The 16,055-nt window shown below is 43.7% G+C and overlaps 1 protein-coding gene across 5 annotated transcripts in view; it reads left to right on the forward strand.

Moving 5' to 3' along the window:
* LOC132207473 (uromodulin-like) overlaps positions 1 to 15,305 on the forward strand; it is a 35,812-nt gene extending 20,507 nt beyond the window's left edge. For 2 of the 5 annotated variants that reach the window (XM_059643116.1, XM_059643118.1), the window contains one exon: positions 708 to 1,023. In XM_059643116.1, coding sequence (XP_059499099.1) covers positions 708 to 809 — 102 coding nt within the window. In that variant the 3' untranslated portion in view covers positions 810 to 1,023. Of the gene's footprint in view, positions 1 to 707; positions 1,024 to 15,278 lie in introns of those variants that run through there. The other 3 variants (XR_009443489.1, XR_009443490.1, XM_059643117.1) reach the window with 3 other exon arrangements.
* Positions 15,306 to 16,055: the final 750 nt, after the last annotated feature.

Consider the following 16,055-nt stretch of genomic DNA (forward strand, 5'->3'; position numbering starts at 1 on the left):
CCCCCATCCCCGCTTGCAAATTCCTCAAGTTCTGTCCTTCTCTATCTCTATCTCTTTTCTTCCCACAGACTGTCTGTCCACGGTCCTGCTGTTGTATTCTCTTCCTCCTCACTTTCTGTCTCACTCTCCCATCTTTTCTCCCTGTCCTTGATACTTCTGTGTCGCAGCCTCTGTCACTTTCCTCCGACTCCCTGTCTTGCCTCTGTCTATACCTCAAAAGTTGTCTCCACTCCCTTCTACTTTCATATTCACTTGTGGGAAGTGAGTGGGGTTTATTGGCCAGTTCTTGTTGCCTGTTAGTATCTGCAGTTGAACTCAATGGTTTGTTGAGGTATTTCAGAGGGCAGTTGAATGTCAACCACATTGTTGTGAGTCTGCAGTCGTGGGTAGTCCAGACAAGCTGAGAATGGCAAATTTCCTTCTTTGAAGGACATCAGTATACCAGGTGAGTTGTGCCAACCAAAGAAACTGCAAATATCGTAAATCAGAAGCAGAAACAGAAATTGCTGGAAAAGCTAACAGGTCTGGTAGCATCTATGGAAGGAAAACAAATAACATTATGGATTGGGTAACGCTTTCTCAGAACAGTTGGTAGCAATTTTGTCGTAAACCTGAGATTTAATTTTATTGAATTCAAATTCCACCATCAACTTCGGCATTCGATCCCAAGACTCCAGCCCCTTTTTCTTTCCCCTTCTGCACTCCAGCTTCAGAAGATGGTCAACAAGAGAGCTGGCCGGGAGCTGGAATTGGCCTTGGAAGAGGGATACTGTTTAGCTATGGACCTCTTGGAATCTGAAGGAAGTTGACCATGCTCATTAGACTCTAACACCGGGTGATCGCCTCACTTGTTAACTTCAGCCTTGACACTGAGCGACTGGAACTCCTCTTCGCATTCTTCAGAAAACTCTTAGAAATTGTTGTTTATTTTCTGACTGTTTTCGGGGAGCATTTTATTTGTACACATTTATGCCAATGCACTGCTGATTCTGTTTGGTGGCTTGTGTGATTATAGATGTGTTGACCCAGTCAAATTTGTGTCTTTCTTTGTCCGTGTGTATTGAGACCAGTGAGAATTGGTTGTGGCTGTTGGTGGCTAGTTGCTGTTCGTGTATCCTTATTCAAGCCCATACACATATCACTGAAAAACAGAACCGGAAGCAATATCAACCACCGCTGCAAACCAAAGCATAGAAATAACAAGTGGGACAGAACACCGCCACTTCACCAGAGCCACACTGATGATATTATCCAGCAGGGTGATGAAACATCTGAAACCAAACACACCAGCTTGGCAGGATAATAAAATGTGAGGCTGGATGAACACAGCAGGCCAAGCAGCATCTCAGGAGCACAAAAGCTGACGTTTCGGGCCTAGACCCTTCATCAGAGAGGGGGATGGGGGGAGGGAACTGGAATAAATAGGGAGAGAGGGGGAGGCGGACCGAAGATGGAGAGTAAAGAAGATAGGTGGAGAGGGTGTAGGTGGGGAGGTAGGGAGGGGATAGGTCAGTCCAGGGAAGACGGACAGGTCAAGGAGGTGGGATGAGGTTAGTAGGTAGCTGGGGGTGCGGCTTGGGGTGGGAGGAAGGGATGGGTGAGAGGAAGAACCGGTTAGGGAGGCAGAGACAGGTTGGACTGGTTTTGGGATGCAGTGGGTGGGGGGGAAGAGCTGGGCTGGTTGTGTGGTGCAGTGGGGGGAGGGGATGAACTGGGCTGGTTTAGGGATGCAGTGGGGGAAGGGGAGATTTTGAAACTGGTGAAGTCCACATTGATACCATATGGCTGCAGGGTTCCCAGGCGGAATATGAGTTGCTGTTCCTGCAACCTTCGGGTGGCATCATTGTGGCAGTGCAGGAGGCCCATGATGGACATGTCATCAAGAGAATGGGAGGGGGAGCCCAGTTCATCCCCTCCCCCCACTGCACCACACAACCAGCCCAGCTCTTCCCCCCCCACCCACTGCATCCCAAAACCAGTCCAACCTGTCTCTGCCTCCCTAACCGGTTCTTCCTCCCACCCATCCCTTCCTCCCACCCCAAGCCGCACCCCCAGCTACCTACTAACCTGTTCCCACCTCCTTGACCTGTCCGTCTTCCCTGGACTGACCTATCCCCTCCCTACCTCCCCACCTACACCCTCTCCACCTATCTTCTTTACTCTCCATCTTCGGTCCGCCTCCCCCTCTCTCCCTATTTATTCCAGTTCCCTCCCCCCATCCCCCTCTCTGATGAAGGGTCTAGGCCCGAAACGTCAGCTTTTGTGCTCCTGAGATGCTGCTTGGCCTGCTGTGTTCATCCAGCCTCACATTTTATTATCTTGGAATCTCCAGCATCTGCAGTTCCCATTATCTCTGACACCAGCTTGGCATGCAAGTCTACAACCTGATCCAATTCCGGATTCAGAATTGGCTGACCCTTAGAAGACAAAGGTTGGTAGTGGACGGAAAATATTCAACATGGTGCTCAGTTACGAGTGGTGTATCACAAGGATCTGTTCTGGGACCTCTTCTATTTCTGATTTTTGGAAATGATTTGGATGAAGGAGTGGAAGGGTGGATTAGCAAGTTCATGGATGACACGAAGGTGGGTCACGGTGTGGACAATGCGGACGGCTGTTCTAGGTGACAAAGGGACATTGAGAGAATACAGAGCTGGGCTGAGAAGTGGCAGATGGAGTTTAACCCTGAAAAGTGTGAGGTGATTCATTTTGGAAGGATGAACTTTAAAGCAGAATACAAGGTTAATGGAAAGATTCTTGGCGGTGTGGATGAGCAGAGGGATTGTGGGGTTCATGCCCACAGTTCCTTGAGAGCTGCCACCCAGGTGGATAGAGTGGTAAAGAAGGTGTATGGTGTGTTAGCTTTCATGAATAGAGGGATTGAGTTCAAGATCTGTGAAGTTATGCTCCAGCTGTACAAAAGCTTGATTCAGCCACGTCTGGCGTATTGTGTCCAGTTCTGGTCAATTCATTACAGGAGAGATGTGGAAGTGTTAGAAAAGTTGCAGAGGAGATTTACCAGGATGTTGCCTGGAATGGACGGAAGGTCTTACGAGGAAAGGTTGAAAGAGCTAGGGCTTTTCTATTTGGAACGACAAAGGATGAGAGGTGACTTGATAGAGGTCTACAAAATGATCAGAGGTATAGATAGAGTAGGCACCCAGAAACTTTATCTTTGGGTGGAGGTAGCTATTACAAGGGGTCATAGTTTTAAAGTGAAAGGAGGTATATGTCGGGGAGATGTCAGAGGTAGGTTCTTTACTCAGAGAGTGGTAGGGATGTGGAATGCATTGCTGGAGAGGGTAGTGGAGTTGGCCTCATCAGGGGCATTTAAGCAGCTATTAGAAAAGTGTGTAGATGATAGTATAACATAGCGGTGGAGGTTAGATAGACCTTATGTTTAGTGTAAAAGTTCGACACAACATCGTGGGCCAAAAGGCCCGGACTGTTCTATTTTCTATGTGCTATGTTCTAACCTCATTCCCAGCCAAGCTACAAATCTTCTCAAAAACTTTAAACAGTTAATCCGGTCACGATAAAACATAATATTCCATTTATCTTGGGCTAGGCTTGTGAGACACAATGCAACTTCTACTCTTAGCTTCAACTTCTATCCTTGCTGTCTTTGGGTGGCACATTGGCTCAGTGGTTAGCACTGCTGACTTATATTTCCGGCGGCCTGGGTTCCGTTCTATTCTTGGGTGACTGTCTGTATGGAGTTTGCACATTCTCCCTGCTTCTGCTGGGTGCTGCAGTTTCCTCCACTGTTCAGAGATGTGTAGGTTAGGTGATTTGACCATGCTAAATTGGCCATAGTGTTCAGGGAGGTCTAGGCTGTGAGGGGATTGGCCTGGGTGGTGTGCTCTGAGCATTGGTGTGGACTTGTTGGGCCAAAGGGCCTGTTTCCGCACTGTAGTGATTCTAATTAACATGAATTATTTTATGTCCAAATTCCCTGCTTTCCAGCTGGATCATTCACATCCCATGACCAATTTTCTTTGGACTGCAGCCTTCTGTTTCTTCTTACCCAATTTTGTCTTGACTGGGATGGCAAAGGAGCCTGTTTCTTTGGTGTCTTTGATTCCTTTTTTGTTTTCCTATCTTACTTTCCCACCAAGTCAGGCGGCAGATATTGTCCTGCCCAAAGGCACCCTCATCTTGGATTTTCAGTTAGTCGTCCTCTTGTTCTCCTGGATGATCAGCATCAGGACATTGTGTGTATCGAGTGTGACATGTCAATGATGACGGTCTGTTTGTCTCCTTTTAACTTTAATTAAAATATTGCATATTCCAGTCTTATCTGGTGCAGTTAACACATTGCATATGGATGGACTCTCTACAAAATAATATAGAACTGAAAGGGCCCTTGTTACTAAAATTTTGTGCTGAACATGCCACTAAGTGAAATGAATCACTTCTGCCGGCCCTTCATCCATATCCCTCCATCCCTTTTATTTTCATGTGCATATCTAAAAGTCCCCTAAATGCCTTTGTCGTACCAACCTTCACCACTGCCCCTAGCAGTGCATTTTTGACTCCTACCACGCTTACCTTAAATGCACGCCCTCTAATTTAAACACATTCCCAACCCTGGGAGAAGAACTCTGACCATCAATCGTATCTATGCATCTCATACTTTTATGAATTCTGTTGTCACCTGTCAGCTTGAGCCACAGAAAGGAAAACAACCCGAGCCTATCCTTATAGCTCAGACCTTCTAATCCAGGCAGCATCCTGGTAAACCTCTTTTGCACTTTTTTGGAAATCTCCACATTATTCCTGCAATATGGTGACCAGAACTGAACACAATACTCTTAGTGAGGCCTAACCAAAGCTTATAAAGCTGCACCATGGCGTCATAACTCTTGAACATACTTGCCCGACCAATAAAGACAAGCATACTGTATGCCTTCTTTACCGCACTATCTACTTGAGAATCCACTTTCAGAGAGCTCCGAACTTGAACCCCAAGACCCTTCTGTACATCAATGCTGTTCAGGGTCCTGTTGTTAACTGTGTACGTTTCCCAAAGTTTTGATCTCCTGAAGTGCAGCACCTCACAATTAACTGGATTAAACTCCATCTGCTATTTCTCCACCCATATCTGCAACTGATCTATATTCCACTGTATCCTTTGACAACCTTCTACACAATCCACAACACCACTGATCTTCATATTGTCTGCAAACTTAATAACACCTGTCTACGTGGGATTCCCATGGGTGTTCATGTTTTCTTCCACACTCCAAAGATGTGCAGGCTAGATGAATTGGCCATGCTAATTAAGTTATATATAGGTCCATTTCGGATCCCTGCAGAACACCACTAGTCATTGACAAGCAGCCCAAAAGTCAACTTCCACCTCTGTCTTTTATGGACAAGCTAATTCTGAATCCCCACATCCAAGTCACTGTGGATCTCATGCATCTTAATCTCCTACAGGAGCCTACCATACGGGATCTTGTGGAAGGCCTTACTAGCATACAGATAAACAACATCCATAGTTCTGCCCATATTGATGACCTTTGTCACCTCCTTGAAATAGTCAATCAAATTAGTAAGACATAACCTGCCCTGCACAAAGCCATGTTGGCTGTCCCTGCTTCAGCCATGCTTTTCCAAATGTGCATAAATCCTATCCCTAAGAATTCTCTCCAATAGCTTCCAATCACTGATGTGATACTTACTGGTCTATAGTTTCCTGGATTATCCGTACTTCTCTTCTTGAACTGAGGAAAAAAAAATTAGCTATTCACCAGTCCTGCGGGACCTCTCAAGTGGCTAGCGAGGATGCAAAGATCTTGGTCAAGACCCCAGCAATCTCCTCTCTCGTCTCTCTCAATAACCTGGGGTAGATACCATCGGACCCTGGGGACCTGTCCACCTTAATGTTCTCCAAGAGATCCAACACCACGTCTTTCTTAATCTCAAATAGCTTTAGCATATTGACAATCTCCACACAAATCTCATTATCTGACACATCCTTTTTTTCTGGGTGAATACCTATGCAAAGTATTGCTTTAGGGTCTCACCCACATCCTTAGCCTCAAAGCACAAGTTCCCTCCTTTATTTTTGATTGGACTCACCTTCTCCCTGGTTATACTTTTGTTTTTATTGTTATTTATAAAATGCCTTGGGATTCTCTGTGATTACTTGTGAAGTTCACTTCCAGGTTCCTTCTTGCTCTCCTAATTCCGTACTTGAGTACTTTTCTGCTTTCCATATATTGCTACCGGTCATGTCCAGTTTTAGCTTCCTAAATATTAAGTATTCTCTTTTTTTCCTCGACTAAATTTGCAACCTCTCTCATTGTCCAAATGTCCCTTACTTTGCAATCCTTGTCCTTCATCCTTCATGGAATATGCCAGTCTTGATGTTTTTCCAGCAAGTCCTTAAATCATTCCCACATGTTAAGTGTGAACTTGCTTGATAACAGTTACTCACAATTAACATTCAGTGGCTTCTGCCTAATACCGATGTAATTTTTGAATTTGTGTAGTGTTGTACATTCCCGCATGGCCCTGACTTATCCTTGTTCGTAGCTATCTTAAATCTTAAGGAATATAATCACTGTTTTCAAAATGATCTCTCCCAGAAATGTCAGTCACCTGGTCAGGCTCATTAGCTAGTAAAAGGACCAGTATGGCGGGTGGGGGGAGAGGGTGCTATAAGTAAAATCCTACCAAAGTGAGTTCCATCAGCTTATTTTTGAGATCGATCCATGTTGCCTCAGTGGAAGAGCCCTGCAGCATATCCTCACTGAGTGCAGATGAAAGATTAGTAATGCAACTTCTCCACTTCTTTTACTTTCCTCTCTATCTTATCTAAAACTGTGAAACCCTGGATTGGTGAGCAGCCTGCCCTGTCCCTCTGTCAAGCAATTCTCTGTAATGGCCACAACATCATATCCAGGCCCTAAGCTCATCTGCTTTACCTATAATACTCCTTACTTTGTGAGTGGCACAGTGGCTCAGTGGTTAGCACTGACGCCTCACAGCACCAGAGACCCAGGCTCGATTTCACTCGCGGGCTAATTGGCAGTGTGGAGTTTGCACGTTCTCCCTGTGTCTGTGTGGGTTTTGCCTGGGTATTCAAGTTTTCTTCCACACTCCAAAGATGTGCAGGCTAGATGAGTTGTCTATGCTAAATTACCCATAAGTGTTCAGGGATGTGTAGATTAGGGGGATGGATCTGGGTGGGTTAGTCTGTGGGTTGGTGTGGACTTGTTGGGCTGAAGTTTCCACACTGTAGAGATTCTATGACCTATGATTGTATTAAGTACACTTCATCCATTCATTCTATTGTGTTCGCTTACCAGCCCCTGCCTCTCCCTTCTTTCTGACTTACTGGTCCTAACATTTACCTTCCCCTCAATCCCTTCATTTGCTGACATTTTGCTCTAGTCCTGGGATCCTGCCAGCCTAGTTTAAATTCTCCTAAGTAGCACCAGCAAACCTCAATGAGAAGAGACTGGTTCCCCTCCAGTTTAGGTACATCCCCCATCCCTCTTGTACAGGCTACCCCTGCCCAAGAAGACGTCCCAATGATCCAAGAACCTAAAACAATGCACCCTGCAGTACCTCCTTAGCCATTTATTCATCTGTCCTAACTTTCCTCTCTATGCCTCACTAGCATGTGGCGCTGGTAGCAACCCAAAGATTACTAACCTCGACTTCCTGATTTTCAGCCTCCTTCCTAACTTCTGAACTCATACTGCAGGGCCTCATCCTTCTTTCTACCTATGTCATTGGTACCAACATGCAACACGTCATGGCATCTCGGGAGCACAAAAGCTGACATTTCGGGCCTAGACCCTTCATCAGAGATAGGCCTGAAACATCAGCTTTTGTGCTCCTGAGATGCTGCTTGGCCTGCTGTGTTCATCCAGCTACACACTTTATTATTTTGGATTCTCACGCATCTGCAGTTCCCATTATCACTGCAACACATCATCATGGAGTTTCAAACTCAGCCACAGAAACACCCGTCTGTGCCCATAACTAGCGAGTCTCCTACACTGGACTTTGTCTGACCCCACTCTACAGCAGAGCTAGTTATGGCGCCAGAGAATTGGATGCTGCAGTTATTTTCTCCCGTAAGGGTCTCCCCACTTTACCCCTCCCCTCACCTTCCTGACAGTATCCAGAACAGTATACCCCTATATCATAATGTTCGTCAAACGTTGGATGTAAAAATGAGGTAATATGGTTTATTCTTACCATTACGTTTGTCCTGGGTATAATTCTATTGTGCTGGTTGTTGAGTCAAAGTGTGCTTTACTTTCCTCCTGTTTTTGCACCATCTTGGCCTTCACTTTTTGTTTAAGTATTCAATTCATCTTTTCCACAATTTCCCTCATTTGTGGTCGATAGTACGTGTGGAATCTCTGCCCGATTTCTGAGAGGGCTATGACATCTTGCATTACCAGTGCTGTAAAATATGATTCTTGGCCTGATTCTATACTATGTGCTCACCCCCAGTGTGTAAATATTCTTTCCAATATGATATTTTCAGTCGCTGGAATGTCTCAGTAGATCTGGCAGCATCTGTGAAGAGAAAGTCAGAGTTAACGTGTCGGTTCCGATGACCCTTCCTCAGAACCGTTCAGATGGAGCACAGAAACGCTTGTGGCTGTGGGGGCTGCTCCTTGAGTTATTCTCAGTGTTCCTGTTGATTTCATCAAATTCTAGGAGCATAATTACTATTACATAATTACATAAATACTATTTGATACGCTGATGCATTGTTTTGGAACTTTTGGGTGGAAAAACAATTAAAACAGCCACTTTAAAAAAAGAAGGACAGGCAAAGGTAGTAAACACAAGGGAAGTGATTTAAATGGGGAAAGAAACCCACACAGCTGTCTGACCCTACAGTGAATCTGCACAGCTACTGCTTCTGCTGTTTGATTTTCATATATCTTTGGCTATTGGAGTTCACCTAAGAAAAATTAACAGTGAAATTCACAGCTGATCTTGGAGAAACCTGTGTGGGAGAGCTCACAGCAGGGCAGCAGCTAAGTAGTTTTTTTTAGAAGTGCCACCTTACTGTTTATTTTGTAAAGCAACAATAGTGAGTAAAGTGTGTCCATTATTGATTATAAGTTTTATTGAGATTTAGCTCTTGGTTAAACTTTAAAATTATAAGATATAGGTACTAATTTAGCCTGGAGTAGTGTTGTTTAGAGCAGTAAGCCTGCACTATTTTCTGCATCTCGGGATTGTTAAGGTACAAAGATGGGCTTTAGTAGTGGTTGTGCTCTTCGTGGTGGATATGGGAGATAGAAAGAAAAGAACAAAAGAACAAAGGAAATTACAGTGTAGGAACAGGCCCTTCAGCCCTCCAAGCCTACACTGAAATGCTGCCCATCACAACTAAAACCACCCACGTTTCCGGGGACCATATCCCTCTATTCTCATCCTACTCATATATTTGTCAAGATGCCCTTTAAAAGTCACTATAGTATCTGCTTCCACTACATCCTCCGAAAGCGAGGACCAGGCACCTACCACCCTCTGTGTAAAAAGACTTGCCTTGTATGTCATCTTTAAATCTTTACACCTTTGAAATAACTGACTCTTACACCCTTGAAAAAAAACTTCTGACTGTCCAGACTGTCCATGTCCTTCATAATTTTGTACACCTCTATCAGGTTTCCCCCCTCAACCTTCATTGCTTCAATGAGAACAGCGCAAGTTTCTCCAACATGTCCTCAGATTAGAGATAGTTTGCATGTTACTGATGATTATATCTGCAAGAAGTGTGCTTGTTGTGAATCCCATTGGATCACTTGGGTCATTTGGAACAGCAATTAGAGACAATGAGAATTTATAGGATCTGGGGTTGTGATGGATGTCAGTTGTCGGAAGAGAGAAAAACTGCAGATACTGTTGGATTGATGGGTTAACTCCAGGAGAGATAGGAGAAGGAGAAAGATCATGCAGGAGTCTCCCATGTCAGTTCCCATTTCAAACAAGTATACCATTTTGGAAATGCAGGGTGTAGTGGATTCTCAAAGATAAGTAACACTGGCAGCAATTTTCTGGTACCTAGATAGGCTCTTTTTTTATTATTATTCATTCATGAGATGAGGACATCACTGGCTAGGCAGCATTTATTGCCCATTCCAAATTGCCCAGGGGAATAGTTAAGAATCAATCACATTGCTATGGATCTGGAGTCACATATAGGTCGGACCAGGTAAGGATGGCAGTTTCCTTCCCTAAAAGACATTAATGAACCAGACAGGGTTTTTTTTTTTCACCCACAACTGGCAATGGGTTGAGAGTCGTCATTAATTCCAGATATTGTATTGAGTTCAATTTCCATCATTGTATGATTTAAACCCAGGTCTCCAAGATGTTACCTGGATTTTGGGATTAACAGACCTGTGAGAATACACTGGGCCATTTCCTCCCCATAATGTGATATAATGAGGGGTACATTAGGTTCCAAGTGATCGATTGTGAAGAGGAGATTCTCAAATATGGGAACAAACAGATGTTTCTGCAGCCAACTGTGAGAAATCAGAAAGGTCTGGCCTGCTGTGTTCCTCCAGCTCCACACTATGTTATCTCAGACCCCAGCATCATCAGTTCACACTATCTCTCAACCAGAAAGGTGTGTTACCTCCCTGGTGTCAGGATCAAAGCTATTTCGAAGAGACTGCAGAATATTCTCACAGGGAGGGGGCCAGCAGGAGGTCATTGCACATATTGGAACGAATTATATAGGAAGAGGAAACAATGAAATTCTCAGGAAAGAATATGGGAAGTCAGGCAGGAATTTAAAAAGGAGGTCCTCAAGGCTAGTATTATATGGATGACTCCCAGTGCCGCTGGCTCATGAGGGTAGGAATAGGATGATAGAGCAGATGGATGCATGGCTAAGGAACTGGTGCAGGGGTGAATGATTCTCATTTTTGGATCACTGGAATCTCTTCTAGGATAGAAGTGACTTGTATAGGAGGAATGGATTGCATCTGAATTGGAAGGTAACTGAAATGCTGGTGGGGAGATTTGCTTGAACTTCTTGGGAGGATGTAAAGTAGAAAGATGATGGGGTTGGGTCACAGTGAGATAGTAAGGAAAGAAATCACTCTGAGACTAGTACAGTTAGGAAAGGAAGCAAGTAAAACAGTCAGGGCAAGTGAAAACAAAGCAGAGAATGTTGGAGGACTGATAATTTAGAACGTATTTACTTCATTGCAAGAGACTGAGGTAAGACAGATGAACTCAGGTTTAGTAACACAGGACTAGGATATCGTGCCAATTACAGAGACTTGGCTCAGGGATGGACAGGATTGGCAGCTGAATGGTACAGGGTATGAATGCTACAGATAGAAAGGGTGGCAAGAGGGCAAGGGCCATTGGGTTTATTTGATTCGGGATAACATTTTGGCTGTTATTAGGAAAGATATTCCTACGATGTCCAGTGAAGGTATTTGAGTTGAACTGAGAAATAAGAAAAGGATGATCACCTTATTGGGACTGAACTATAGAGCCCCCGATAGCCAGCAGGAAATTGATAAACAAATTTGTAAGGAGATCTCTGTTATCTGTAAGAATAATAGGGTAGTTATGGTCGGGGATTTTAACTTCTGAAACATCGATTGGAACTGCCATTGTGTTAAGGGCTTGGAAGGAGAGGAATTTTCAAAGTGTGTACAAGAAAGTTTTCTGATTCAGTATATGGCAGTACCTTCTACAGAAGGTGCAAAACCTGGCCTACTCTCGGGAAATAAGGCAGGACAGGTGACTGAGGTATCAGTGGGGGAGCACTTTGTGGCCAGAGACCATAATTAAATTAGTTTTAAAACAGTGATGGAGAAAGATAGACCGGATGTAATTGTTAAAGTTCGAAATTGGAGGATGACTAATATTCACGACATTAGATAAGAACTTTCAAAAGTTAATTGGAGGGCAGATGTTTACAGCTAAAGGAATGGCTGGAAAATTGAAAGCCTTCAAAAATAAGATAACTAGAGTCCAGAGACAGTATGCTCCTGTTAGAGTGAAAGGCAAGGGTGGTGGAAGTAGGGAAAGATGGATGACTGGAGGTTTCAGTCAAGAAAAAGAAGGAAGCATATTTCCGGTATAGACAGCAGAGAACGAGTGAATCCTTAGAAGAGTACAAAGGCAAGAGGAAAATCAGGAGGGCAAAAACAGGACATGAAGTAGCTTCGGCAAAGATTTAAGGAGAATATAAAGGAATTTTATAAATACATTGAGGACAAAAGAAAAACTAGGGAGAGAATAGAGATCCTTAAAAACCAGCAAGGCCACCTATATGTGAAACCACAGGCAACAAGGGAGATACTAAATTAATACTTTGCAGCAGTGTTTACTGTGGAGAAGGATATGGAAGACATAGAACATCGAGAAATAAATGGTGATATTGTGGAAAATGTCCATATTACAGGAGATGAGGTGCTGGGTGGCTTAAAATGCACGAAGGTGGACAAATCCCTAGGACTTGATCAGGCATACACTAGAACTCTGTAGGATGCTAAGGAAGTGATTGCTGAGTCCCTTGCTGACATAGTTGCATCATTAATAGCCACTGGTGAGGCCCTGGAAGACTGGAGGTTCGCTAATGTGGTGCTGCTATTTAAGAAAGGTGGCAAGCAAAATCCAGAGAACTATATACCAGTGAGCCTGACATCAGTGGTGAGCAAATTGTTGGAGGGAATCATGAGGGATGTCTAGACAGTCAAGGACTGTTTCGGGATAGTCAACATGGCTTTGCGCATGGGGAATGATGACTCACTAACATGATTGAGTTGTTGAAGGAGTAGCGAAGAGGATTGATGAGGGCAGAGCAGTGGATGATGTGATTTATATGGACTTAAGTAAAGCATTTGACAAGGTTCCTGATGGTAGACTGGTTTGCAAGGTTAGATCACTTGGAATAGAGAGAGAACTTGCTACTTGGGGACACAACTGGCTCGAAGATAGAAGACAGAGGGTGCCACTGGCCAAACTGCCCTACATCAAGAACATATTGGAACTGACAACAAGTCCACGAGGAATCATGGTGGTCCACAAGCTCACAGCCCCTCAACAGCATACACTCGCAAGGATTAAAGATCCCATTCCCACAACATGCGGAACCAATGTGTTTACAAAATACTATGCAATGACTGCCATAAATATTACATTGAACAGACAGAAAGGAAACTGACCATCAGAATACATGAATATCAGCTAGCAGCAAAACAGCATGATGACCTTTCTTCAATATCACTACCCTCAGACAATGAAGGTCATCACTTTAACTGGGACAAGGCAACCTTAGTAGTGCAGGACAAACAAAGACACACACACAGGAATTCCTAGCAGCATCATAATACCATCAACAAGCATATAGAATTGGACTCCATATACAAACCCATACAAACCAAAGATCGAAGTGGCACTACACAACATAATGGACCAGACAGGATAAATTCCAAGCGGAGTAGAGCAACATCGTTTCATCTGAGGGTCTGCTGATCATGTCATCTACCGTGGTGACAAAATGTCTGAACGAGAACAAGAAAGCTCAGCGAGCAAGTCAACAGCCTCATCCACAAATCAAGTTACAAATCTTTGCTAAAACTTTGCATCTGCCATGTGTGCGCTGAAACTTGCGCAAGAGAAAGGGATGCTTTTAATTGATTATGTTATGGGGCCAGGGTGTCACTGCCTGAATGCTTGTTCATAATGCCGACGTGGGAGAAAGAAGCTTCGACTAGCGATGGAGATGGCGAAAATGATGGGAAGTGATGCACTGAAATTGGAAGCTAAAGGGCTGGAAAATGACAAGAGAAACCTGAGCATTAAACGTGCAGGAAGGGAGAGACGGGCAGGAATCAGGTAATAAAAAGAACACTCTGAACGGCCCTGTCAATAGAGTTTGTGGATGGGAAAGGTTGGGGGGAAGTGTTTTGCGGCCAAAGGAAGACATATTTGGAGTGACAATGAAAGATATTTATAGTTCAGTAGCTAAATCTTTAATGATTTCCGTTTTAGTGGATGGCAGATATTGAAGACTATTGTGCCAATGTATCAATTCTTGTTATGTGTGAATGGCTGGTTATAGGGTCATTTTTGATGTCACAGTATCAGACTTCCATCCACTGTCCAACACTGTTTTTGCCAGATAGATGTTTCAGTAATTGTAAATCATTTATTCAGGCTCTCCCTCTACTGTAGAAGAAGGAACAGTGACAAGGTAAGTAAATTGAGCTGGAAATCAATGTTCCGATGAAATAAGCATCTAGAGCTGCACCAGCTACATCTTTTATGAGTTGAAATCATTATATCATTGCTCAGGTCGTGTTCTGTTTAAAAGTATTCAGAAAAGTGAAATAGGATGGACCATATCAATAACAAATAATGACATTTAAATATTAACGCTCTTTCTGCAAACCACACAATGAATACAGGCTCTGAGGCCTGCAGTTGAAATTACATATCCATTACAGTGGATTGCATTAGTCGGTGTCAGAATGATCTTTCAGAGACTGGGTTGATTGCCTGCTGTGTCCAGGCACTTCCCTCCAGCCTTTCTTATAAAATGGCACAAAATTGGTTACTCTCCAATCTTGGAGCACCTTACAAGTGCCTGGGGAAGGTGATGGCCGAGCAGTATTATCGCTGGATTGTTAATCTGACAGCAAGATAATGTTCTGGTGTCCCGAGTTCAAATCCTAACAGCTTGTGGAATTAGAAGTCAATGAAAATGTGTGTAATTAAGGATCTAATCCATTGTTGATTGTCACTAAACCCCATCTGGTTCACTCATGTCCATTAAAGAAGGAAACTACCATTCTTACCTGGTTTAGCCGACATGTGACTCCGGGCACACAACAATGCAGTTGACTCTTAACCATTCTCTAAGCCATAAAAGGTGTCTGGTCAGAGATGCCCCCATCCCGTGAATGAATAAAAGGAAAAAAAAATCTGCTACAGGACCCACAATTTCCTCCTCAGCCTCCAACAAAGTCTTTGAGGATTTATCTCACTTAAAGGGCTGCAAAACCTGGTGTGAATTCTTTTCAAGATATTGATTTTCCCCAAGGTCCTGTGCGTGCAAGCCTTTCTTGACAGTACAAACTGATGAGAAAAGTTTATTTAGGATCTCACCAAACTCTTGCGGTTGCACACATAGATGACTTTGTTGGTCTATGAGGCCCTTTTCTGAAACCTAGTTACTGTTTTGGCAAAGAACCTTTGTTCTGAAGAATTGTCACCGACTCCAAAACGTTAACTCTGTTTTTGTTTTCCCTCCACAGATGCTGCCAGACCTCCTGAGCTTTTCCAGCAACTTCTGTTTTTGTTCCTGGTTCCAGCATCCGCAGTTGTTTTGATTTGTATACTCTTTTGCTCTTTATGTACTTGTAGAATCTCTTTGGATTTTCCTCTCCCTTATCAACCGAAGCCAACCCGGATACCTTTTTAGTCCTCCTGATCTCTCTCTTAAGTGTACTCCAACACCACGGCTGAAGGATGACCGTAAATGGTTTATAAAATCATGGGGGGAATAGACAGGGTGAACAGTCAAGGTCTTTTCCCTGGTAGGGGATCCAAATCTAAAGAAACATAGCTTTAAGGTGAGAGGGGAAAGATAGAAAAAGGATCTCTTTCATGCAGAGGGTGCAGTGTGTATGGAATGAGCTACTTGAGGAAATGGTGGAGGCTGGTACAAATACAACATTTGAAACGCACCTGAAAGTGTCTATGAATAGGAAGGGTTTAGCAAGATATGGGTCAAATGCTGGCAAATGAGACTAAATTGATTTCGGAGATCTGATCGGCATGGATGAGTTGGACCGAAGTGTCTATTTCCATGCTGTACACATCTGACTCTATGAATCTATACTTTTCAAGGAATTCATTTGATCCTAGCAGCCTATATATGTCACATTTGATCCTAGCAGCCTATATATGTCACATGCCTCCTTTTTTCACTTGGCTAGAGCCTCAAAATCTCTAGCCATCCAGGATTCTCTACTTCTGTTAGCCTTACAGTCACCCTAACAGAAGCAGGCTGGCTCTGAACACTTACTACC

The sequence above is a fragment of the Stegostoma tigrinum genome, chromosome 48 (genome assembly GCF_030684315.1).
Source record: "Stegostoma tigrinum isolate sSteTig4 chromosome 48, sSteTig4.hap1, whole genome shotgun sequence".
NCBI lineage: Eukaryota > Metazoa > Chordata > Chondrichthyes > Orectolobiformes > Stegostomatidae > Stegostoma > Stegostoma tigrinum.